This window comes from Heterodontus francisci, chromosome 4, assembly GCF_036365525.1.
Source record: "Heterodontus francisci isolate sHetFra1 chromosome 4, sHetFra1.hap1, whole genome shotgun sequence".
NCBI lineage: Eukaryota > Metazoa > Chordata > Chondrichthyes > Heterodontiformes > Heterodontidae > Heterodontus > Heterodontus francisci.
Window position 1 is genome coordinate 133009593 of NC_090374.1, and position 24418 is coordinate 133034010.

The 24418-nt window shown below is 44.0% G+C and overlaps 1 protein-coding gene across 1 annotated transcript in view; it reads left to right on the forward strand.

Annotated features, from left to right (window-relative positions):
- The window catches only part of LOC137369253 (fibrillin-2-like), a 496406-nt gene that overhangs the window by 206556 nt on the left and 265432 nt on the right, over positions 1 to 24418 (forward strand). Inside the window, exon 9 of the mRNA XM_068030179.1 lies at positions 16462 to 16614. Coding sequence (XP_067886280.1) covers positions 16462 to 16614 — 153 coding nt within the window. The remainder of the gene's footprint in view (positions 1 to 16461; positions 16615 to 24418) is intronic.

The following is a 24418-nucleotide window of genomic DNA, read 5'->3' on the forward strand; positions in this document are numbered from 1 at the left end:
GATGGAAATGAGGAGATTTTTTTTTCTCAGAGGGTTGTTAGTCTGTGAAATTCATTTCCCCAGAAAACAGTGGAGGCTGGATCATTGAATTTATTCAAGGCTGAGTTAGATAGATCTTTGATAGACAAGGGAATCAAGGGTTATTTGGGGGAGTGGGGGGCAAACAGGAAAGTGGAGTTGAAACCACAACCAGATCAGCCATGATCTTATTGAATGGCGGAGCAGGCTCAAACAGCCGAATAGCCTACGCCTGCTCCTATGTCCTATGTTCCTATTATCCTAACTGGTCATAACTGTCAAAGTGACAACATATCAAACAGTCTTCCTCAAAAATGGCCATCTTAGTCAGCAGGCTCACACTGCAGTGATCTGACTTCTTTGAAAATTTGTACATGTTCACAAGAATTGTATTCAAATATAGTGCCTATGATAATTATAAAACCTTTATGTACTGTGCAGACTTTTTCCAATTTAAACTTTTTGGTGATTTTGCTTTTATGTGCTCAGCAAAGTCTAGATGTCTCTGTTGAGAATGAAATAGTTTTCACTTTTTCCACTCCGTGATCAGGATAGTGTAGAGTTAGAGTAGCTCTCATTAGGCCACAGCAGCCACTGAAGAAGCCTGAGCGAAGCAGCACAGGCTCCTGTAGCACTCAAACCAGTTTCACAGAGGAATACTTCAACAGATGTTAAGTCCATCATTACTGTTCAAGGGGCTTGATACTTGTTTTTGGTGGCCACCCAGATGCCAAAAGAATGGGCAGGCTGCATTTAGCGGTGGTCCAAACACATGCGTAGAGTAGATGCAGGTCATCCCACTGCTAACTGTGTGACTGATGTGCCCGTTTTACACCTGAGAAATGGATGCAACACATACAAATTTTTGCCCCAAATGTGTCTAGATTTATCTTTTACATATTAGTGCTCCTGGCACAGAGCTTTATTCAGTGACTATTTATATTAAAAGTTAGAGTATAGAGGTTTATGCAGCTCACATGATTTTGCAATCATTCATCTTAATAGATGGAAAATCTTAATTTTCAATACGTGCTGCCATTACATGAAGTTCTGCACTGGGAGTGTTAATTTGCAAAATCTACCCCATCTGCTGTACCCTCAGAAGAATAATTTTTCTACAACTGTATTATATTTCCATTTTCCACATCAGACATTTTCATAGCCTTTGTGAATGAAGCTGCCAATTCACTGACAATGTGTCTTTAATTATGAGATTTTTGTGTTGTGGACTTGTGCCCACTAGGGATAGAGGCGAGAGTGCTTAGTTTTTTTTAAACGTAGGTTTATTTCAGTTAGCAGAAAGAGGACATTTTCATCTCTCTTTTCTCTCTTTCCTCCTCCTGCCCTTTTTCTTTTTCTTTTCATTGCACTTTTGTTGACTCTCTCCTCTTTTTCCCTTTTCTGTTTTTTTTTCAAAGCCTTATTACAAGGCCTACTTCTCTTTTAGTCTTCTGTTATAAAGGGTAGACATCCAAAATATCTTAATCTGTCTTTTCTCTCTACAGATACTGACTGACCTACTATAATTTCCAGCATTTAGTGTTTTCAGTTTCAAATTCCAAGCATTTTCCATTTTTTTTTGTTTTCTTTTGTCATTCATCCCATTAAATTAGGTTGAAGTTAGGGTTGAAGTTACATCATTGGTGTAGGGTATGGTGGCAAGGGTTTTTTGTTAAAGTTGATGCACTTTGGTGGGGGAAGGTCAGGTGGACAAGGTAAGTGTTTTGAGGGGGGAGAAGGGAGGTAATTAATTTGATGGCTATTGGAGGGGGTGGGAGAGGGACAAAATTAATGTACTTTATATTTTTTTAACTAACTTTAAATCTTTAAACTTAATGGAAGAGCTCAAAGCCCTTTAAAAATGGGTCAGGGCCTGCGTACAGGCAGCTAACGCCATTGCTGGGGACAGACAGCCTGCCCCCTCAACGTGATCGGGGGGTGGGCAATCTGCGCCGGCCATTCAAATGAGTCGCCGCACGGAAGATTGTGGCGGGTCTGCAACATGCGGCCGGCGCGGCCGGGCCATCGTTTTTTCTGCCGCCGATCTTGGTGGTGGGCACAGAAGATTCAGCCCAATGTTTTGCCAGCCCATTGCATTATTGAGTTCTGAATGCTGTGTAATATTTCCTTGTGTTTCTTTTTCAAATTCATGATTATTTTCTTATATGTTCTCTTGATGCAAACGTAATGAAATTATGCAAAGAGTCACAGAATGGTTGCAGCACAAAAGGAGGCTATTCAACCCATTAAGTTCATGACAGCTCTGTACAAGAGAAATTTTGCTATTTCCACTCCCCTGAGAAGCCAAGATCATAATTTGCAAAAATATAAATAAGTATGAAACAAGAAAAGGCCATTTGCTCCATCAGACCTCCTTCCTTTGCACATCACATGTAGTACCAAGGGGAATTCTGAACCATATAGTGGTAAGATAACTTAAGCGAGTCTCTGGTGGTTGTGAACGTAGGTCAGAGAATCTGGGTAGTAGGTCGTAGCCTTATCTTCCACAAATACCTACTGCTAGGATAGGAAGGAACAAGAGCTCTCTCAGTAATGGTGACCACTGAACCACCAGATTGTCATAAAAAGCCATCTGGTTTATTAATGTTGTTTAGGGAAGGAAATCCTGGCCTGGTCTGGCCTACATGTGACTCCAGATTCTCAACAATTTGGTTGACTCTTCACTGCCCTTTGAAATGGCCTAGCAAGCCACTCAGTTATATCAAATTGCTATGGGAAAATCAAATAAGAATAAAACAGGACGGACCACCTGGCATCAAGGTAGGTACCACGCAGAGCAGGACAAGCTGCTAGAAGGAGTAGGAAAGGGGAAGAAGGGCTCTCAGCAGGAGGTCATATCTGTAGACAGTTTTAGGGAGAAATTCTCTTACCTCAGCTTCAGCAATAACCAGTGCTTGAAACGTCAATGCAAACGAAATCGTGAGTGAATTCTGCCAACAACTGGAGCCATAACTGCAACTCCAAAGCAAGGCAAGGATGGCATTGCTTCTGGCTATTAAGATGACTGTGACGTTTATGCAGCTGGCTCCTTCCAGGCTACTGGTGAAGACTTAAGCAACATTTTGCAGTTTGCGGTACTTTACAGTATAAGGGACGTCACTCAGGCTCTCTATACACAGAGAGACAGCTTCATTTCATTCTGCTCTTGACAGAGGCAAGCAGGTGGAGCGAGCATGAGGGTGCTCAGCATGAGCGAACCTGCTCAGATTGCAGGTTTCCCCATGGTGCAGGGAGGACTGCACACACATTACCCTCCCTGCTCCCCGTGTGAACTCTGCTGTTTTTATGAACTAAAAGGGATGCCACTGCCTCAGTGTGCAGCAGGTTTATGACCGTAGGCAGTGCATCATACAGGCCTGCTAATGCCTGCTAACCTGGCTGTGGTCATGATTTCTTCATTCTGCAGCATTCCTCTGTGCCAACTGTATTTGACCCACCACAGCCAGTAAAAGGCTGGCTACTGGGTGACGCGGGTTATCCACTTCTGACATAGCTTATGATTCCAGTCCAGAACTCATGCACATGTGCACAGCAGGCTTACAATAAGTGCCATGCTGCCACAAGGAATACTATAGAGCACACCACTGCCGCCCTTAAGCAATGCTTCTGTTGGTTGGTCCGCTTGGGAGGAGTCCGGCAGTACTCAGATGAGCAGGTATCAACATTTGTGGTAGAATTCTGCATGCTGCATAACCTAGCCATTATAAGGGAACAATCCTTGCCACCAGGGATCAGTTGAGAAGCTGAGGAGCAGGAGCATGAGGAAGTGGAGGAGGAGGAATTGCAACAGAATGTGAAGGAGCAGGAAGGGAGGCTACGATGTAGACAGTCCCTTTCTTCCCAGACTCTGTGTGATGAAATAATTAATGAGTAATAGAAGTAATCTCAACCACACCTCCCCATTCACCAACAATCCCACACTCCTCTTTCCTGTCTCACCGAACATCATATCATGTCTAATAACATAAAAATAAAATCCAACAGAAAATGCACATTCTAATCCAATGTTATAATTCAATCATTACATAATGCAAACAAAAATAAATTAATCGCTATTGTAGGCACATAGGAGCAGGAGTAGTCCATTCAGCCCTTTGAACCTGTTCCGCCATTCAATAAGATCATGGCTAATCTGGTTGTGGTCTCAATGCCACTTTCCTGTCTGCTCCTCATAACTCTTGAATTCCTTGTCTCTCAAAAATCTATCTAACTCAGCCTTGAATAGATTCAATGACCCAGCCTCCACTTTTTTCTGGGAAGAGAATTCCACAGACTAACGACCCTCTGAGAGAAAAAAATTCTCCTCACCTCCATCTTGAAAGGGAGACCTCTTATTCTGAAATCGTGTCCTCTAGTTCTAGTCTCTCCCACAAGAGGAAACATCCTTTCAGTATCCAATCTATCAAGTCCCCACAGGATCTCATATGTTTCAATAAGATCACCTCTCATTCTTCTAAACTCCAATGGGTATAGGCCCAACATGTTCAACCTTTACACCTTCAGCTGTCCTTCACCCCCGGAATGAGTCGGGTGAACCTTCTCTGAATTGCTTCTAACACAGTTATATCCTATTTCAAATATGGAGACTAAAGCTTCCCGCCCCTCTGCCAATTTTTTTTAATTCATTCATGGGATGTGGGCGTCGCTGGCTAGGCCAGCATTAATTGCCCATCCTTAATTGCCCTTGAGAAGCTGGTGGTGAGCTGCCTTTTTGAACTGCTGCAGTCCATGTGAGGTAGGTACACCCACATTATGGTTAGGAAGGGAGTTCCAGGATTTTGACCCAGTGACAGTGAAAGAACGGCAATACAGTTCCAAGTCAGGATGGTGTGTGCCTTGGAGGGGAATTTGCAGGTGGTGGTGTTCCCATGCATTTGCTGCCCTTGTCCTTCTAGTTAGTAGAGGTCACGGGTTTGGAAGGTGCTGTCTAAGGAGCCTTGGAGCATTGCTGCAGTGCATCTTGTAGATGGTACACATTGCTGCCACTGTGCGTCGGTGGAGAAGGGGGTGAGTGTTTGTGGATGGGGTGCCAATCAAGCGGGCTGCTTTATCCTGGATGGTGTCGAGCTTCTTGAGTGATGTTGGAGTAGCACCCATCCAGGCAAGTGGAGAGTATTCCATCACACTCCTGACTTGTGCCTTGTAGATGGTGGACAGGCTTTGGGGAGTCAGGAGGTGAGCTACTCGCCTCAGGATTCCTAGCCTCTGACCTGCTCTTGTAGCCACGGTATTTATATGGCTACTCCAGTTCAGTTTCTGGTCAATGGTAACCCCTAGGATGTTGATAGTGGGGGATTCAGCAATCACAATGTCATTGAATGTCAAGGGGTAATGGTTAGATTCTCTCTTGTTGGAGATGGTCATTGCCTGGCACTTGTGTGGTGTGAATGTTACTTGCCACTTATCAGCTCAAGCCTGGATATTGTTCAGGTCTTGCTGCATTTCTACACTGACTGCTTCAGTATCTGAGGAGTCGCAAATGATGCTGAACATTGTGCAATCATCAGCTAACATCCCCTCTCCTGACCTTATGATTGAAGGAAAGTCATTGTTGAAGCAGCTGAAGATGGTTGGGCCTAGGACACTACCCTGAGGAACTCCTGCATTGATGTCCTGGAGCTCAGATGATTGACCTCCAACAACCACAACCATCTTCCTTTGCGCTAGGTATGATTCCAACCAGTGGAGAGTTTTCCCCTGATTCCCATTGACTTCATTTTTGCTAGGGCTCCTTGATGCCATGCTTGGTCAAATGCTGCCTTGATGTCAAGGGCAATCACTCTCACCTCACCTCGAGTTCAGCTCTTTGGTCCATGGACTGAGGTCAGGAGCTGAGTGGGCCTGGCAGAACCCAAACTGAGCGTCACTGAGCAAGCTATTGCTAAGCAAGTGCTGCTTGATGACGCTGTTGATGACACCTTCCATCACTTTACTGATGATTGAGAGTAGAGTGATGGGGCGATAATTGGCTGGGTTGGTCTTAAGGGCCTGGTACCCAACCTGAACCAGATGGGACCCAATGACATGTGTTGGGTTCGGGTTGGGTCCCATTTCCGGGTCCGGCATTTGGTCTTATGTCGGGTCGGGCAGGGCCGGATCGGACACGCTCTATCACCACCTCAGGTAAGTGACTCTAATGTTAATTTACTTTATGGACTTTAAATGTGGTTTTGTTACAGTTATTTTAAGCTTGTGCAGGTAAGGAGCAAAGTGAAAAATGGAAGGTATGTTAACTGATGGTCAGGTCAGGTCGGGCGTGGGAAAAAATGAAAGGACTCGGGCTGTGTCGGGCGCGGGTCAGATGGGGTTCTGTCAGGCTCAGGTCGGGTCTCATTTGCAGACCCGAGCAGGCCTTTAGTTGGACTTGTCCTGCTTTTTGTGGACAGGACATACCTCATCAATTTTCCACATTGCCAGGTAGATGCCAGTGTTGTAGCTGTATTGAGGGCATGAACTAGGCAATTAACTCCCAATTAAGGGTCTCTTCCCATCACAGCTGCAATTACCCATGCGGCAGGTGGCCCTGTTGCTGGACGGGAAGCATGGTAGGAAAAACCGTGCGTGCTGCTTCCCTGCTCCAGGGTGGGGGGATCCCTCATTCAAAGGCACTTTGTGCCTAAATGAGGGGGCCAGCATGGAGAAGGGGGTCCCGCTGAGGGCCTCCCCCCTGCCCTTGTTGCCGATTTCCCCCGCCCCTCCGTAATGCCCCATTCCATGAGACCCCACTCTGACCTAACCAAGGCCTGGCTCCAGAAACACTCCTTGGCCTCTGGCAGGTGCAGCTACAGCAGCAGCCACTGCCTCCGCAGTGGCACTGCAGATGCCAGCCTCTGATTGATCGGCAGCCCTGTAAGGCCAGGTCTTCCGGCCGCAGGGTCCTAAATCATGTGAAAGGCCCACTGCTGTTCACTTAAGTCCCTGATTGGCACTAAATTCAGCAGGCCTTCTGGAAAACAGGGGACGCGGGGGGATCTCAGCGTCTGTTTCCGTTGCCGTCGAGACCCCTGCCGCCAGCATAAAAATCCCCCCGTGGTCTCACCAAGGCCCTGTACAACTGCAGTAAAACCGCCCTACTTTTATACTCGATTCCTGTTGCAATAAATGCCAATTCCATTTGCCTTCCTCATCACTTGCTGTACCTTCATACTAACGTTTTGTGATTCATGTACTAGGATACCCTGATCTCTCTGTGCCACCAAGTTCTGTAATCTCTCTCTATTTAAATATTAGACAGCTTTTCTATTCTTCCTGCCAAAATGGACAAGTTCACATTTTCCCACATGATACTCTACCTGCCAATTTTTGCCCACTCACTTAACCTATCTGTATCCCTTAAAAGACTCTTTACTTCCTCTTGAAAACTTACTTTCTTTCCTATCTTTGTGTCATCAGCAAATTTAGCTCATTAATATAAATTGTAAATAGTTGAGGCCCCAGCACTGATCCCTGTGGCACTCGACTAGTTACAGCTTGCCAATCCGTAAAGAACCCATTTATCTCATCTCTCTGCTTCCTGTTAGCTAACCAGTCCTCTATCAATGCTGATATGTTACCCCCTACACCATGTGCTCTTATCTTGTGCCTTCCCTTTCTGCCTGTTTTCCATGTGCCTGTGGCTATCCTATGAGGTGCTTCCCTAGTGACTGGTGGAAGGCTACTGACCTTCAATTGAGGATACTGCTGATTGCTCGAGGTCATCCTCCAGGGCAGCTCTGAGCCTTGAAGGCCTGATTTCAGACTGTACCATCTCAGACTGAACTGTAGCAGTCAGCGCAGGTTGGCTGAAATGTAATAGCAAGGGTACTGGCAGAATGGCAGGAGAGTAATGATGTCATCCTGAAAGAGGACAGTAGGCTCATGCTGTGGCTGTCATGATTAAATTGCTGCCAGTGTGTGAGAGCTGTGAATTATGGATGTGAAGCTTGCAACAGTGGTAAGTATGTGACTGCAAGGTAAAGCATATGAATGGTAGGGTTGAATCCTGAGATTGTTTGCAGGTGAGTGAGGGTGGTGTACTGAATTGAGCAGTGGATGAAGCTAGTGGTTCAGTTGGTAGGCTATGCCATTTGAAGATGAATTCATTCACCTTGACAACTCTTATGAGATCATTTAACTTCTTCCTGCACAACATCCACATTCCAGGAGCAACACTCCTGGCATTGACCTCTGCTGCTATTTATTCCCACTACCTCCTGAGCATGTATCTGGAGGGTCTCCTGCCCCCACTGTGGATAAAGGGCATCTCTCCTCCTCTTCACTTCTTCCACCAAGACCTCCAGTGCACTATCAGAAAACCTTGGTGCACATTCTCTTGCATGCTCAGCCATTCTTCAATATTTCACAACGCATATTCAGTTCACAAATGAGTTCCATCACTTCTTGCAGCCACAATGTACCTCCCCTTTAAGAGCTGCTAATGCGTGCAGCCAATGAACAGCGAGGGTCATGCTGGCTGCATGCAGCAATCACGTAAAACAGCAGGAGCACAAATTTACCATGCTGCCTGCATCACAATGAACAGGTGCAGATTAATCATGCACTGCGATCCCTGCGCCCATTTTTGAGTTGTATCTAATTTAACCCCCATCGTGATCTCCTGGGCTAGTTTTGATTTCCTAAAAAGGTCGGACAGGAATTTTCCAGATTTTTCCATAATTGACCTAGGCTTTTGTTTTGTGATTTGTCTCTCCTAGCATCCGGAGCTATGGGAAGTGCTTGTATTTTGATGCAGTAAACATTCATATTATTTAGAACAGGCTAGATGGACCTGTGAGTATTTTCCTGTTGATAATTTTGATGTGTTTGTAGTAAGAGAGAGACTTCTTCAGCAGTTTGATAAGTATTGGCAAAGTACGAAAGAAGTATTTTAATTCACAGAATGAACTCAGCCATAAGTCTGATACCTGGGAAAGATCTGAGCATGAGCCAGAACTGTAATGAAGCTTTCCTAAAATCACATTGCAGACAAACTGTAATTCACATCCTTGATTTAGGAAATAGCTTGATTATTTTATTTATTTATGTTTAATTTTGCTTCTCATTTCCAGCTTTGCTAGAATTTGTTCCAATGAAACAACATCAAGGCCTCAGCTTTCTGAGTTTTATGTTTAAATGTCTCAAAACACTATATATATTTCTACATGTTTGTTAGACATGAAATGAAGGCAGATCCCTAAACTTATTAATGTTTCTTTTTAAATAAAGCTTCCCTTACCACAATACATCCTGTTCCAGTTGGGACAGTTTGACAGTCTGGACCCCTCCTGCCATGAGCACGATCACTAGCAGTAGGTGTGAATTGCAAGATAGAGCCAAACAACAGCTATTTCCTCAGTTAACTTTCACCCCATCCAAAGACAGGATGTCTCATCTCTTTATAGCACTGTAGCTAGAGGTCTGAATGAAAGTGATCGTGTTCACTTACCTGAGAAACCTGAGTTAGAGCATTAGCTTAAAGATTTCAACTAATGTACTTCTGAGTGGGAGTTAACCATCTAACTGACAGAGTTATTTGACAATAATGAACATGCTAGAAACAAAATAATAAGTTACATTCCCATGACTGTAATGCTCATTACAATGCCTCAAAAAAGGCTGCAAACTCAAAAGAAGTTGAATGCAAGAGTAATAGCAAAGGCTGTTCCTATACCATAGTTTTATTTTGTCTGGTGACGTGTTTATGAGGTCACACCCTTTGCTTGGTTTGGTGTGCTATACTTGTGTAGATGTTTGCCTTGTACAAGCCTAATTCTCCATCATGCACCTTTGTAAATACATTTTATAAGCTCTTTTAGCTACACCCAAGTCTCCTTATAATATCTCTGGCAATCTGAAGTGAATAAGATAGCAGCATTGCAACTATCTTGAATCCTGCAGCAAATCATTACAAGTAGAATGATAGTTTAGGTAGCTTCCAAGTTGTGATGGGTAAGATCTGCTCATGGGTAACCTAGTCAAGGTAAACAGTGTTGAAATATTTGGATTTAATTTGCAATAGAAACAGCTGATTTGCAGAATTGATTATTTTTTTCACTTGTTTTATTCAGTTGCTATAATTTAATCTGGAATCCAAGACTGTAAGAGTGTAGCCCCTTGGGGCAATCAGCTCTACATAAGCAGAGCTGTCTTCACAATTTGCATTATGCAATTGCAGCTCACAACCTCAGGCTGTGGGTCACTTAGTCTGACCTGATCTGGAGCTGCCTGTTGATTAGTATTCTGTGCATGCACTGATTTCAGAATGTTGGTCTGGGCTGTGTGTTTCTGTGCTTGGAGGTTTTCCAGTAATAGTAGTTATGGAGCACAAGTACATTTTTATATAAAAATGATGAAATTAGTCATCATTAACCTGGCAGTTTATTCCATCTCTAATTGAAGGTCGAGTGTTCATCACATCAGGAGCTAGCTCCATTTCCTCTTGAATTAATTTTTTTAATTAAATTTTACTGAGGTAGTTTTTCATGTATTTTTCATATATAATTATTCTTTTTTGTTTATTTTCTATCCTCTATCATGCACTGTCCCCTGTCAAAGAAGACAAGTGAACAACATTTATCAGTATTGCTGCTGAGCAAAACATTCGAAAAACTCCTGATTTTTCATTTCACCCTTTCTCGGCTACACTCTTTACAGCTAACTGGGCTAAGAATTCACTGTGCAGGCTTCCCCAAGTTTATCCTGTCAGTGATATACACTAGGAAGATCCTAGATTCAAAATAATCTGTAACAATAAATTGACCTAATTCAGAATGGTAGTAGGGACATCAAGTTAGCCTTAGAATTCCTGGATTATGTACAGAAAGTTTTAAGATTCCTGCCCCTGATCCCTATCTGCTCTTTGGATCTGGATCCATTTTTACACCACTGCTTAGACCCGAGACATGAATCCTGGCTGGAAGCTGGAACTAGCAGTGAGAACAGGATCAGACTAAATGCTGATGCTTTCACCTTTTTCCGATGATCGATAACCTGCCGACACTGGCAAGGTCCATATGTGATGAATAATGCCCCCTTGCATAAGGTTTGTAAATGCTGCTCTATTTTTGAAAGATGTTCACATTGGTATAATACCATCAAATACTGTTAAGAATAAATTCATCTGTCAAAGTAAAACTTGCTGTTTTTAGGAGTGTGCTTGGTCCTAGGTTTGTTACGTAGGAAAAATTGTGTGTAAGTTATTAGTTCTTTAAGTGGAGGAACCTATGAATTGTGCCGCAGTAATTTTCTAAGAAAGCTATTGTAAATTTATTTAGTACTTAACATTTCAAATATTCATTCAGATGCATCGAGTTTCCTTTCATATTGTGTCTACATACAGAAACTGAAGACTGAAGCTTGCTTATCACCATGGATCAAACTTGTTATTGAATGGAGCTATTAGGCTCAGTGGATTGTATTTGTTCAATTGTTTGGGGAGGTCTTCTCGTACCATTCTAACGTCCTGCAAAGATTGTTGTCTTCTCACTTCTCACCTCCAACCTCACTTCAGTGTAACTTTTCTTGTCTTTCCCTATTTTAGTGTAACCATTCTGCTCCTCCGAGCTTCTCTTAATTCCTCCTTACCACTAAATTTGCCATCCCACATAATTCTCCTTCTTCCTGAATTCTCATTGTGGTGAAATTAAGACTCAATTCAGGCTCTTATTCTTAACACAGCTTTTTCTAGGGCCTCTAAACTGTGGAATTTCTTCCTCCACACTCTGTTCTTCCTTCTACAACCTACAGGCTTTTCGAACACAAGCTTCGGCACTATCTAATAACAAACTTATTGATGTAACTTGTTTTCTTTCCTATACTTTCACAAGGTCCTGTACTATGAGTGTTGACTTTCATCTGGATTTCTCAAAAAAAATCCAGTTCTTTATTATTGAAAGTAACAAATATATGGAAATAAGTATTTGCTAAACATTGAGGGTCATGTTGCAAAGAAATTACAAAGACATTCTTAAAAAAGTAGAATTTGGCCTTTGACATTGAAGTGGTTATAGCAGAGTCAGTATTCACCAGGTGTCCAGCACGTACAACACATAGAGATTTCAACAATGGGGATAATCTTCAGTTAAGTAACTCATTCGAAAAGATGAAGTGCATCGCTTGAACTGAAAAACACAGAAATAAAACAATTACTCCATAATAGACATAAAACCATGGGGTGTGTTTGCACAAATTCCTAATATGCACCGTTGGCAGGCAAAGCTCTGTACTTATCGTCCAAATTCATATTTTCTGTGTTCTTTTTGCATCATTTTATTGGAAGTTAGGTATAAATTTGACTTTTTTTGTGCCTGAATTAGTTTTTCAAATTTATTTTAATTAAAACGATATATAATTAATATTTAAATAAAAGCAAAATACTGCGGATGCTGGAAATCTGAAACAAAAACAAGAAATGCTGGAATCACTCAGCAGGTCTGGCAGCATCTGTGGAAAGAGAAGCAGAGTTAACGTTTCGGGTCAGTGACCCTTCTTCGGAACTCAAGAAGGGTCACTGACCCGAAACGTTAACTCTGCTTCTCTTTCCACAGATGCTGCCAGACCTGCTGAGTGATTCCAGCATTTCCTGTTTTTGTTGTGTATAATTAATATTTGTTGAGTTACTTTAGAGTTTTGTCGAATGCTACAGGAAGAATGCGTTGACACATTAAGGTTGTCAGTATGGATGTTTACTCACTAGGAAGCTGAAACAGGTCTGCTGCAGATACACACATTTTTAAAAGGCAACAATTGTCAATTCTGAATTACCAGATTATTACCTCAAACCAAGTTCAGGATTGGATAGGTGGTCATGCTTGTCCAAGTCATAGAAATGATTGGCAAGCCTGTTCACTCTATTGATTTGTTGTTCTTTTGTACTTTGAAAGGTGGGAGTCATCATCCCTTCATAAAAACAGGACCAAATCCAACACTTTTTCACTTTGTGAGTATTGAGGTAGACATTAGTGGTCACAGTATGGATGCCTATATAGTAAAAACAAATGACTAATTTGTTTTAATGTTTAGAACATAGAAGTCATGACATACTTTAACAGCTTTGAGTCACTGTCAACTTCAGCCCCTGTTCTTGTGATGTGACTGCTTATATTGCACATTCTACTCTGAATTCAGTTTTATAGAAGCAATATGAGATCATTTTGAGGATACAGTTCAGTCACACTCTGTTCCCCTCTTACTATCCTTTCAACAAGTTCCATTTTTTTCCTATATTCATCCCAGTGAACCCCTTTACAGTTCGTCCTACAGGATCTACAAAGGTTGTACTTCTGTTTCACTTCTGATTAATTAATTCCTTTAGGATCACACTTGCTTTGTCTAAGATATCTGATTCAAGGATTAGTTAAATCACAACTGGTGTGGTTGTGGCAGCATTTTAATCGGTGTAAGCAAGATTCCTGTTCCGAATAAATATCAGTTGACTTTTACTGGTAAGTGACGATGTGTGGACACTGAACCAGAACAAGGCTGGTCTTAGCTGTAGTATTGCTTGCAATTAGGTCGGCATTCAGGCTGTGAAACCTTCAAGCATCACTCCAGTGCCAGAAGTGTTGAAGGGCAGGATTTCCGGTTGCCACTCTGGCCAGCATTAACCCTGTCCCAAATCCCAGGGATGGGCTTATTTACCTAAAGGGGGCAAGATCTCATGCCATTTACAGAACTCCCTGGGTCCTCTGCTAAGGACTATCACAGAGGTACCTCACCACTCTGTCAGAGGTGCTGATCATTTTAGCTAAAGGCTAACATTTTTTTAAAAATGCCTGATGTTTCAGTAGTCACTCTCCAGCAGAAACTAGTATTGTGGTTTTCCACTTCACCATTTGTACAGTAAGTATGTCTGCATCACAGAATTTTTGGTGGCAAATGTCATCATGTTATTCTGAGAAGAAAGGAGTGGTAACCCAGCAAAAGCAGCTCCCACCCCAAATTCCACATACCTAAGATGAAATTTTCACAGCAAACTGAAAAAAAACAAGGTAATCTATGAACATTTCAGTGTCTTTTCCATCGTTCCTTCAGGGAAATGCCATGTTAAGAATGATCATTGCAACCTGAAAAACTGAGTACTCACTGACACCACATGCTGTCAGTAAGTAAAGAACAGTTTTGATACTTAGAGAGTTTTGCCTGTAGTCAGTTGGTTTGACTGAGATGAGAATGTCAAAGAACTCTCAGAATTTTTGAGACAATGCACAAAGGGTTCAAAGGGGGTGGCATGAATTGTTTTGCCTTCTAGGCATCAAATTGTATCAGGAATGTAATATGCAAAAATGAATTCCAGAGAAAGGGAATTGCAAATATGCATAAAAATATATCCTGTGTTATTTAGCAGTGTGATTGACTTATTAAAATAATCATTGTGTGTTGCTAATGCATCTGAATGGAAAGAAAACTGGCATAAAGCTATACTTAGAAGCATATCTCTTGGGGATTATTGATAATCATAATTTGAAACCATTAGACAGAATGCATCTTCTATTTTCAAAAGTTTTGTCTGAGCATTTTTACTCAATAATATCTGCTTCTATCGAACTGGTAGGGATGATTTAAAGGGCTCCCAATTGGCATAAATGGGCGATTTTGGCCCAAAACGGGTGTCGGATCACTGACCGTTCCATTCAAGCTGCCATTCCAGATACTGCCAACTAAGATAGAGTCCTGAGATGAGCAGCAGAAGTACCATCTGTTTCAATGTGCTGTGATGAACATTTGCAATTTTGAGGTACAACTGGACAAGGTGTGTGCCGCAAATGCTTTGCCCAGTTGTTAAAAGCATTGACCAGCCTAACCACTGGCCCTTAAAGGGACCACTGGAGGATTGACAGAAAACAGGCAAAGTTCCTTTTTAACTTTATTATTGTGGGTCCAGGAGAAGCACTGCTAGTCCGTGTAAGGCCCTCCTGAGAATCACCAACCTTCCCCACGGCAGGCCTGACCTGCAAGCAGGCACATCAAGGGAGCCTACCAATTCCATGGCCTCCTACTACTAGTGAGCTTCAGTGGAGCATTTGTTTGGTGCCTGCCGCTTACCAACGACTTGCAGATGAGTTCAAGCCTCAAAGTAGCTCATAGCCCCATATTGGAACAAGAGGCGGGCAATGCTTGCATTTTATTTGCTAATTGCCCATTGTGTGCTTCAAGTTTAACTCACAACTGCTATTCAGGACTAGTTTATTTTACTTCAAATCATGGGATATTGTTCATTGCTTACTCGAAGCTCTCATGTAACTATCTAAGACAAACTGATGATTGCAAGTAAAAATCTGTTTTTTATTGTGCTGATTAAGGTCCTGGGAATTGAACTTTCAGCTTGTGCACCCATTGTCAATTCAGGCAAGTCAGGCAGAACACAGGTTTGATGCAGAGTGATGGTTCCTCTACTCTGTCTAATTCACCTTAATTTAGCTTTATATCTGCAAATGGAACATTGCACTGTATGAGTATAATATTTTCATTGCCGCATCAAGTATTCTTATACTGTTCAAGTGATATTGCCAGATTGCGCCACATTATGGATTTTTGCTCAATAGAACTTGAATTTGGACTGTGCAAACTGATTTACATAGTATTACATGGTATTTACAGCACAGAAACAGGCCATTTGGCCCAACAGGTATCCTTCTATTCCTTTCTCCTTCATGTGCTTATTGTGCTTCCCCTTAAATGCATCTATGCTCGTCACTTCAACTACTCCTTATGGTAGCAAGTTCCACATTCTAACCAGTCTCTAGATAAAGAGGTTTGTCTTGAATTCCCTCATGGATATCTAGCACATAAATCACACCTGCTCACTCAGTTGCAGGGGGACAAGTGTTAAAATACATATGTTCTTCGCTTTACTACTCTATCCATCTAGAAATGAACCCTGGTGCTTTGTTTCTATATCTATGGCCTTGTTAACTTGCAACACTGCTTTTAGTGATTTATGTATCTGTGTCCCCAGATCCCTTTGCTCCTCTACCCCATTTAGCCACTTATTTTCCAAGGATAACATGGTTTCTTTATTCTTCCTACCAAATGTACCACCTCATACTTATCTATATTGAAATTTGTTTGCCATGTCGTCCTGTATTTTGTCTCAGTCCTCCGCTGTATTAACTATACCCCCAATTTGCTGTTGTCCACAAATTTTGAAATTGTACTTCTGATTCCTGAGTCCAAATCATTTATGTCAATGGTGAACAACAATGGTCCCAGAATAGTGGGAAGAAACTTGAAATAAATTATTTTGATAGAACTGTTGCTTTTTTCAATGCTCTTTCCATTTTTCTATAATGCACCATTAAAATACTATAAGTGAAACCAACAATCCGAAGAAGGGTCACTGACCCGAAACGTTAACTCTGCTTCTCTTTCCACAGATGCTGCCAGACCTGCTGAGTGGTTCCAGCATTTCTTGTTTTTAAATCAATCTTTTAATTTATTTCCCAGATCAGAGAGCTGGTAGCTGTTTTTTCAGCTTGGCAAATGGCCGTTGTGCTCAGGAGTTGACTGGACGTTACACTAAGATGCAGTGCTGTTGCGAATCTGGACGCTGTTGGGCCCTTGGATCTGTTCCAGAGATGTGTCCGATCAGAGGTTCTGGTAAGAAAGAATGCAGTGATCCCAAAAGCATTAAGTACTGTCTAAATGGTGACAAGGTTGCATGTTATGGTTATTCATTAAGTTCAGTAATCAAACGACATAGGACTTGGCAAACTGCTCATTTACCAACCCATCCTTTTTAAGCGATCATCACTTCTTCCTCACCGGTGCATAGTGAGTCAGCCTTCATTTACTCAACAACACCAGCTATCTGTATTCTGCGTGTACCTATGCTGTCAGGATGATTTGTAACTGATCCCCACATTGGCTGATATTGTTAATGGTTCTTTCTTGTCAAGTGTTGTCCTTCTCTCCTTTAAATCTGCCATCATCCCCTCCTCCTCAAAAAAAACAACCATTGACCCCACCATCCTTGCAAGCTACCATCCCATCTGCAACCTCCCTTTCCTCTCCAAAGTCCTTGAATGTGTTGTTGCCTCTCAAATCCATGCCCATCCTTCCTGGGGCTCCATGTCTAAATCCCTCCAATAAGTTTTCAACCCCTGCTACAGTACTGAAACGACTTTTATCAATGTCGCAAATGACATCCTATTTGACTGTGGCAAAGGTAAACTATCCTCCCTCATCCTTCTTGACCTGTCTGCAGCCTTTGACATGGCTGACCACACTATCCTCCTCCGCCACCTCTCCACTGTCATCCAGCTAGGTGGAACTGCTCTTGCCTGGTTTCATTCTTATCTATCTAATTTTAGCCAGAGTATCACTTGCAATGACTTCTCTTCCTGCTCCTGCACTGTTACCTCTGGTTTCCCCCAAGGATCTATCCTTGGCCCCTGCTTATTTCTCATCTAAATGCTGCCCCTTGGTGACATCATCCAGAAGCACAGTGTTAGTTTTCACATGTACGTTGATGACACCCAGCTCTACCTCACCACTGCTTCTTTCAACTCCTCCACTGTTGCTAAATTATCAGCCTGCTTATCCAACATCCAGTACTGGAAATTTCCTCCAATTGCATATTGGGAAGACTGAAGCCATTGTTTTTGGCCCCCATTCCAAACTCCGTTCCCTAGCTACCAACTCCATCCTTCCCCCGGCACATGTCTGAGATTAAACCAGACTGTTCGCAACTTTGGTTTCTTATTTAACCCCAAGATGAGCTGCCGATCAGATATGCATGCCATCACTATGTCCGCCTATTTTCACCTCTGTAACATTGCCTGACTTCGCCTCTTCCTCTGCTCATCTGCCGCTAAACCCTCATCCATGCCTTTGTTAACTCTAGACTTGACTATACCAGTGCATTCCTGGCTGGTCTCCCACATTCTACCCAACATCAATTTGAAGACATCCAAAACTCTGCTTCCTGTATCCTAACTCGCACCAAGTCCTGTTCATCTATCACCCCTCCCAGTCAAGCAACATCTTGATTTTAAAATTCTCATCCTTGTTTTCAAATCCTTCTATGGCCTTGCCAATCCCTATCTCTGTAATCTTGACTAGCCCCACAATCCTCTGAGATATCTGTACCTTCAGTTGCCTAGGCCCTAAGCTCTGGAATTCCCTCCTTACACCTCTCTGCCTCTCTACCTCACTTTCCTCCTTTAAGACACTCTTCACACCTACCTCTTTGATAAAGCTTTTGGTCATCTGACCTAACATTTCCTTATGTGGCTTATGTTTTGTTATGTTATGTATCATGTTTTGTTGTATGATGATCCTGTGAAGTGCCTTGGGCCGTTTTATTATGTTAAAGGCGCTGTATAGATATATGTTGTTGCCACAGAGTCACCTGATCATGGGATATTACACTGCAAGCAGAGAATGTAAACTTCCCAGACTATTGCCTGGAATATGGGGCTTGGCAGGTCTAGAACACCTTTCAAACCTGTTTAGAGTTATGACCTGGTTGCAATGGCACCAGTCCATGACATATTGTCATCACTGAGGTGCCATAGCAGGGAGGGGGAGACCTTACTCAATAATTTCAATGATAGGGAATGAAATTGAAGATCTTTAAAATATCTCAGTTAAATTTAAAGTGAGACTGTCATTTGTCTGTACAAGGGGAGGTACTTAGAACAAATAATACTTCCCTAGAATTAATAAATACAAGTTTCACTCCCCCACCTCCCCACCCCCAACCCCACTATCCATATATCTGCTGTGCTGGTGGAAGCAATCCATCTGACTGCTTGAGCAAAACCATTCTTGTCAGAACCTTTTTGCTCTGCCCTCATTCATTTTGAAAGATGAATTCTTCTCCATGCAGTGGTTTGCCTGTGAGATCTTGCATGCATGCATGTAAGATTTCAAGTGTTGATGCAACTATTTAAAGGGCTGCAGCAGTGAAATGCAGCATTTTTTTTTGCTTGTCACACTACATTCACAAGTTACATTAATGATTGTGCAATAGGAATGCAGAAAGTGATTGCACTGTTTCAACTACATTGAAGAGTGACATATTACAAGGTTGTAGGAACAATGAACTTTGTATGTAATTATGGTGAGTGTTCAGATCATCCAATTACTTTCAGCCACTTGATTATGTTTTTCACACAATAGCAAAATCATATTTGGTGAAAAATTTCAAAGACGATGAGATTTTATTTTAAAGGAATCTAAGTTGATGAAAAAGCTGCAACAAAAGCTTTATTCAAGATTTTCCCTCATGACCTGCAAATACAATTGATTGAAGTCTAGAAAAAAGAAAATGTTTTGAAATTCAGTTCTATGAATTCCTCTGAATTGGAGTCCTATTGCATATGAATCAAAGGGAAGTGGGCTTAAAGATTTACACTATTTCTCATCACTGGAAAATCTCTGAATGTTCATCGCAATATTTTCAAATGATGGGCTTTACCAGCCCCCTGACGTTGGGGGTTGTGGTAGGGGTCCTGGAAAATGCCTCCGGGAGAGGCCCACCATGGGCCTCAACGCCGGGAAGGCCCCACCCCACATTACCGGCGGCGGAGAGGCCTCGTGGCGGCCCTTCTGCCGCTTGGCGATGGCACTATCATTTCAATATGTTAATTTATTAAAATAAAGGAATAATTACTTACCTCGTGGCGCCGGTCATCCTGCTCCCATATTACGGCTGATGGCCAGCACTCACGCGCCATCCGATCTCCAACCAGAGATCCAATATGGGACACTGGTGGGGAGGGGAGAGGAAGTAAGTATTTCAGTGTGGGGCGGAGAGAGGGAAAAAAACTTAACTGATTGGTCGAGGGGGTGATGGAAAGAGGTAAAAGTAAAAGCTTCTGAACTTTGGGGGTTGGGAAGGTTAGATACTCAAGGTAACTATTTTTGGGGGGATAGGTGGGGGGGTGGGAGAAAGGCTGGAAAGATTTCTATGGTTACTTTTAATAGTTTAATATTTATTGTCTCTTTAAAAATTGAAACTGTCAGCAAGGGCTCTAAACCCTTTGAAAATGGCAGCGGCGCCTGCACAGTGCCACCAGACGCCATTGCCAGGGACAAAGCACCATCCTGTCCACGTCATCGGATGGGGAGGGGTCTACCCCAGCCATGTAAATGAGCTGCTGCGCTGAATATTGCGGTGGCTCAGCGGAGCAAATCCCGCACGTGCGCCCTCCCATTTTTGAAGCTCGCCGCCGATCTCGGTGGCAAGCTGGAAAAATTCAGCCCGATGCCTTAAATGCCGAGGCTTGCAGTGAGGCAAAGGAGAAAGGCCATAGTTGGCACACACAGGCACACTCCCGAGAGAAAAATCATCCAGAATGCCTGGCATGAGGTAGCTGATATGATGGTTGCTCTGTGCCATACCTGGAGCGCCTGCTGAAATTTTGAAACAAGATGGCAGATACGACGGAAGGTGCTATCATGCAACTGTCAAGTATTTATTTATTTATTTAGAGATACAGCACTGAAACAGGCCCTTGGCCCACCGAGTCTGTGCCGACCAAGAACCACCCATTTATACTAACCCTACAGTAATCCCATATTCCCTACCTACACTAGGGGCAATTTACAATGGCCAATTTACCTATCACCTGCAAGTCTTTGGCAGTGGGAGGAAACCGGAGCACCCGGCGAAAACCCACGGGGTCACAGGGAGAACTTGCAAACTCCACACAGGCAGCACCCAGAATTGAACCCGGGTCCCTGGAGCTGTGAGGCTGCGGTGCTAACCACTGCGCCACCGTGCCGCCCATTTGGAATGCTTGTAGCAGAATGGCACATATAGAGTTATAGAGTCATTTACAGCATAGAAGGAGGCCATTTGGCCTATCGAGTCCATGCCGGCTTTCCACAGAGCATTCCAGTCAGTACCACTCCCCAGCTCAATCCTCATAGCCCTGCAGGTATATTTCCTTCAAGTGTCGATCCAATTTCCTTTTGAAATTATTGAATGTTTCTGCTTCCACCACCCTGGTGGGCAGTGAGTTCCAGGTCATTACCATTCACTGCATAAAAAAGTTCTTCCTCACATTATCCCTGCATCTCACCCAAATCTTCAATCTGTGTCCCCTTGTTCTTGTACCATCAATAAATCGGAACAGTTTTAACTTGTCTACCTTATCTAAGCATGTCTTGTACACCTCGATCAAATCTCCCCTCAATCTCCTTTGCTCCAAGGATAACAACCCCAGCTTTTCCAACTTAACCGTGTAAATAAAATCCCCCATGAAGCTCAATGGAAGCTCAAAGAACAGCACCTTATCTTTCAATTAGGTACTTCACAGTCTTCGGATTCAACATTGAGTTTAACAATGCCAGATTATAACCACTGCTTCCAATTTTTTGGACAGCAGGTACTGGACTCTATTGTTGTCATTTACAGCTCCTCTCGATCCATCTTATGCTTCTTTGCCTGCCCCATTACCACCCCCTTTTCCCTTGCACCACCATCCTTTTTGCTATTTAGGGCAGGATTTTTAGGTCCTGATCGGGGAGAGAACGGATGCTGTTGGGTGTTAAAAGTAGCGCCGCTGATGGGGGTGCAGGCTTCATGTCATCGTTCCTGCTGCCAGCGATTTTCTTCAAGATAGGGGAAGGCAGTCCCTGGGAACCTGCCCACTTCAGAATTGAGGCCAATTAATCCAGTTAACAAGCTCATTGTCAGCTCGTTAAGGGCCACTTTGGAATTTTGGTGGAGGCGCATGGGCTGCATGCTGGATCAGGGACAGACCAGGTACAAGGGTGCGGCAACACAGCGGGGAGCCAGTCGTGGCTGCACCATGATATCAGGTGGGCCCATAAAAGGGAGCACAGCTGAGAGGGGCACAGCCATTGGCACACAGGTGCCATCAGGTGAGCAGAGTTTGCGGGGAGAATGGTCTGCATGTGCTCAGGCAGTACAGGGTGTCATCACCCTCCAGGCATCGCGGGGGCATAAGAGGATGGGTTTAGGCTTCCACACATTATTCGGAGACAAGCTGAGTGCAAGAAAGGTTGCAGCTGATAATAGAAGCTCAATTCTCAGATATAGGGTCTAGTGGTGATGAGGATCAGCATCGTCAGCAGCATAGGCAGAGCCCTGGACATGAGGAGGGCAGAGGAGAGGAATGAGGGTCAGGAAGGCTATGGAGGCCATACCCTCAGCACAGGATCTACCAACGAAGATGGTGCTACCTGGACATGGCAGAGAACCGGTGCCACAGGAAAATGCGCCTATCCAGGCAGATGGTCACAGAGATTTGTGCCCTCATCGCGGAAGACCTCACATCTCACAGCACTGCTTGCCATGCCCTGCCAGTAGCTGTCAAAGTTGCTGTGGGGCCTTGAACTTCTTCAGTTCTGACTCCTTCCAAGGAACAACTGCGGACCTTGGTGCTGTCTCACTAACGGCTGCAAACCACTGCATCTCACAGGTCACTGATGCCTTATTTATCAGAACAGGACAGTACATCCAATTTCAGATAGATGAGCTGCGCAGGCACAGAGGGCAGTGGGTTTTCCCTCCATCGCTAGCTTTCCCCCAGATGCAGGGCATCAGCAATTTTACCCATGTGGCCATCAATGCACCGACAGACCGGCCAGTGAGCTTCATCAACAGGCAGGGCTTTTACTCTCTCAACATTCAACTGGACTGCGACCACAGCAAGAGCTTCCTGCTTGTGTGCACTCGCTTTCCGGGCAGCTGCCATGACTCCTTCATCCACCAGCAAAGCAGGGTGCCACAGCTCTTCAATCCACCCCTCAGACTACGGGGATGGATTCTCGGGGACGGATTCTAGGGGACATGGGCTATCCCTTGAAGAGATGGATACTCACCCATTTACATGACCCCAAGGTGGAGCCACAGATGCAATACAACCAAAGCCATCTGATCAGAACGACCACCATTGAGCAGGCCATTGGGCTTCTGAAGATGTTGTTCCAGAGCCCGATAGTACTCATCTGCAAGGGTCTCCTGCGTTGTGGTGGTCTGCTGCGCTCCCTATAACACAGACCTCTAGAGATAAATTGACCTGGAAGAGGGTGGGACCTTGGAATTGCACAGCTCATCAGAGGAACAGGAGGAGCAAGACATGGAAGAGGAGAAGGAAGAGCGGGAGGAGAAGGAAGATGGAGGATACCGAGGTTCTCTGGCTACCCAGGGAGGTGGCGGAGGTGTCAGGATGCCATCAACATCAGGGATCATCTGTCTCAGGCACTTTTCAGCTGAGCCCTTCTAACCCAGGGGGATGGGATGGTTTAGAACTCACTTTGAGCTGCCTGTGAGAACATTTCCATCGAAGACACAGCTTGAATAGATCCACTCTTACTGCCATTAAATACCCAGGGGCCTGTCATTAGGGTCCAGCATTGCACTCACCTTGCCAGAACACAAGAGGTCATTGAAGGTCTTTTACGGCACTGGACCCAGTTCCTATGGACTACTCTTCGGCTCCTGACAGTCTCAGCCACATGCAGCCATGCTTTGTTTGGGTGGGTGGCCTTCACCTTCCACCGTCTGGAAAGAGGGACTCCCTCCTCTCCTTCACCAAAGGACTTTAAATGGGGCCCGCATTTGCTGAGTTCCACCTCCATCCCACATCTGCGGTCAGTAATTGGTTGCCCAACCCACCCAGCTCTGCGAACATCACGGGCTATGATTACGTCCTCCCAGGGAGGGGGCCGGCACCTGGAAATGGGCCCAATGTTAGTTTCTCAACCTTGGAGGGACAATCCTGTCCCTAATATCCACTGCCTTCTACCCTATCCAAGACTTTCCCTTTTGTTCTTTCCTCCTCTCCCCCTTTCTCTGCCTCTGTACTTACTTAAAAGAAGTTGCATCTCTGTTTTTCCAGTTATGATTCTTTCTTCTTTGGCCTCCTTGTCTCGAGAGACCATGGGTAAGTGCCTAGAGGTGGTCAGTGGTTTGTGGAGCAGCGCCTGGAGTGGCTATAAAGGCCAATTCTAGAGTGACAGATTCTTCCACAGGTGCTACAGATAAAATTGGTTGTCGGAGCTGTTACACAGTTGGCTCTCTCCTTGCGCTTTTGTCTTTTTTCCTGCCAACAGCTAAGTCTCTTTGACTCGCCACTCTTTAGCCCCGCCTTTATGGCTGTCCGCCAGCTTTGGCAACTGACTCCTACGACTTGTGGTCAATGTCACAGGATTTCATGTCGTGTTTGCAGACGTCTTTAAAGCAGAGACATGGATGGCAGGTGGGTCTGATACCTGTGACGAGCTCGCTGTACAATGCGTCCTTGGGGATCCTGCCATCTTCCATGCGGCTCACATGGCCAAGCCATCTCAAGCGCCACTGGCTCAGTAGGGTGTATGTGCTGGGGATGTTGGCTGCCTTGAAGACTTCTGCGTTGAAGATACGGTCCTGCCACCTGATGCCAAGGATTCTCCGGAGACAGCGAAGATGGAATGTTTAGTTTAG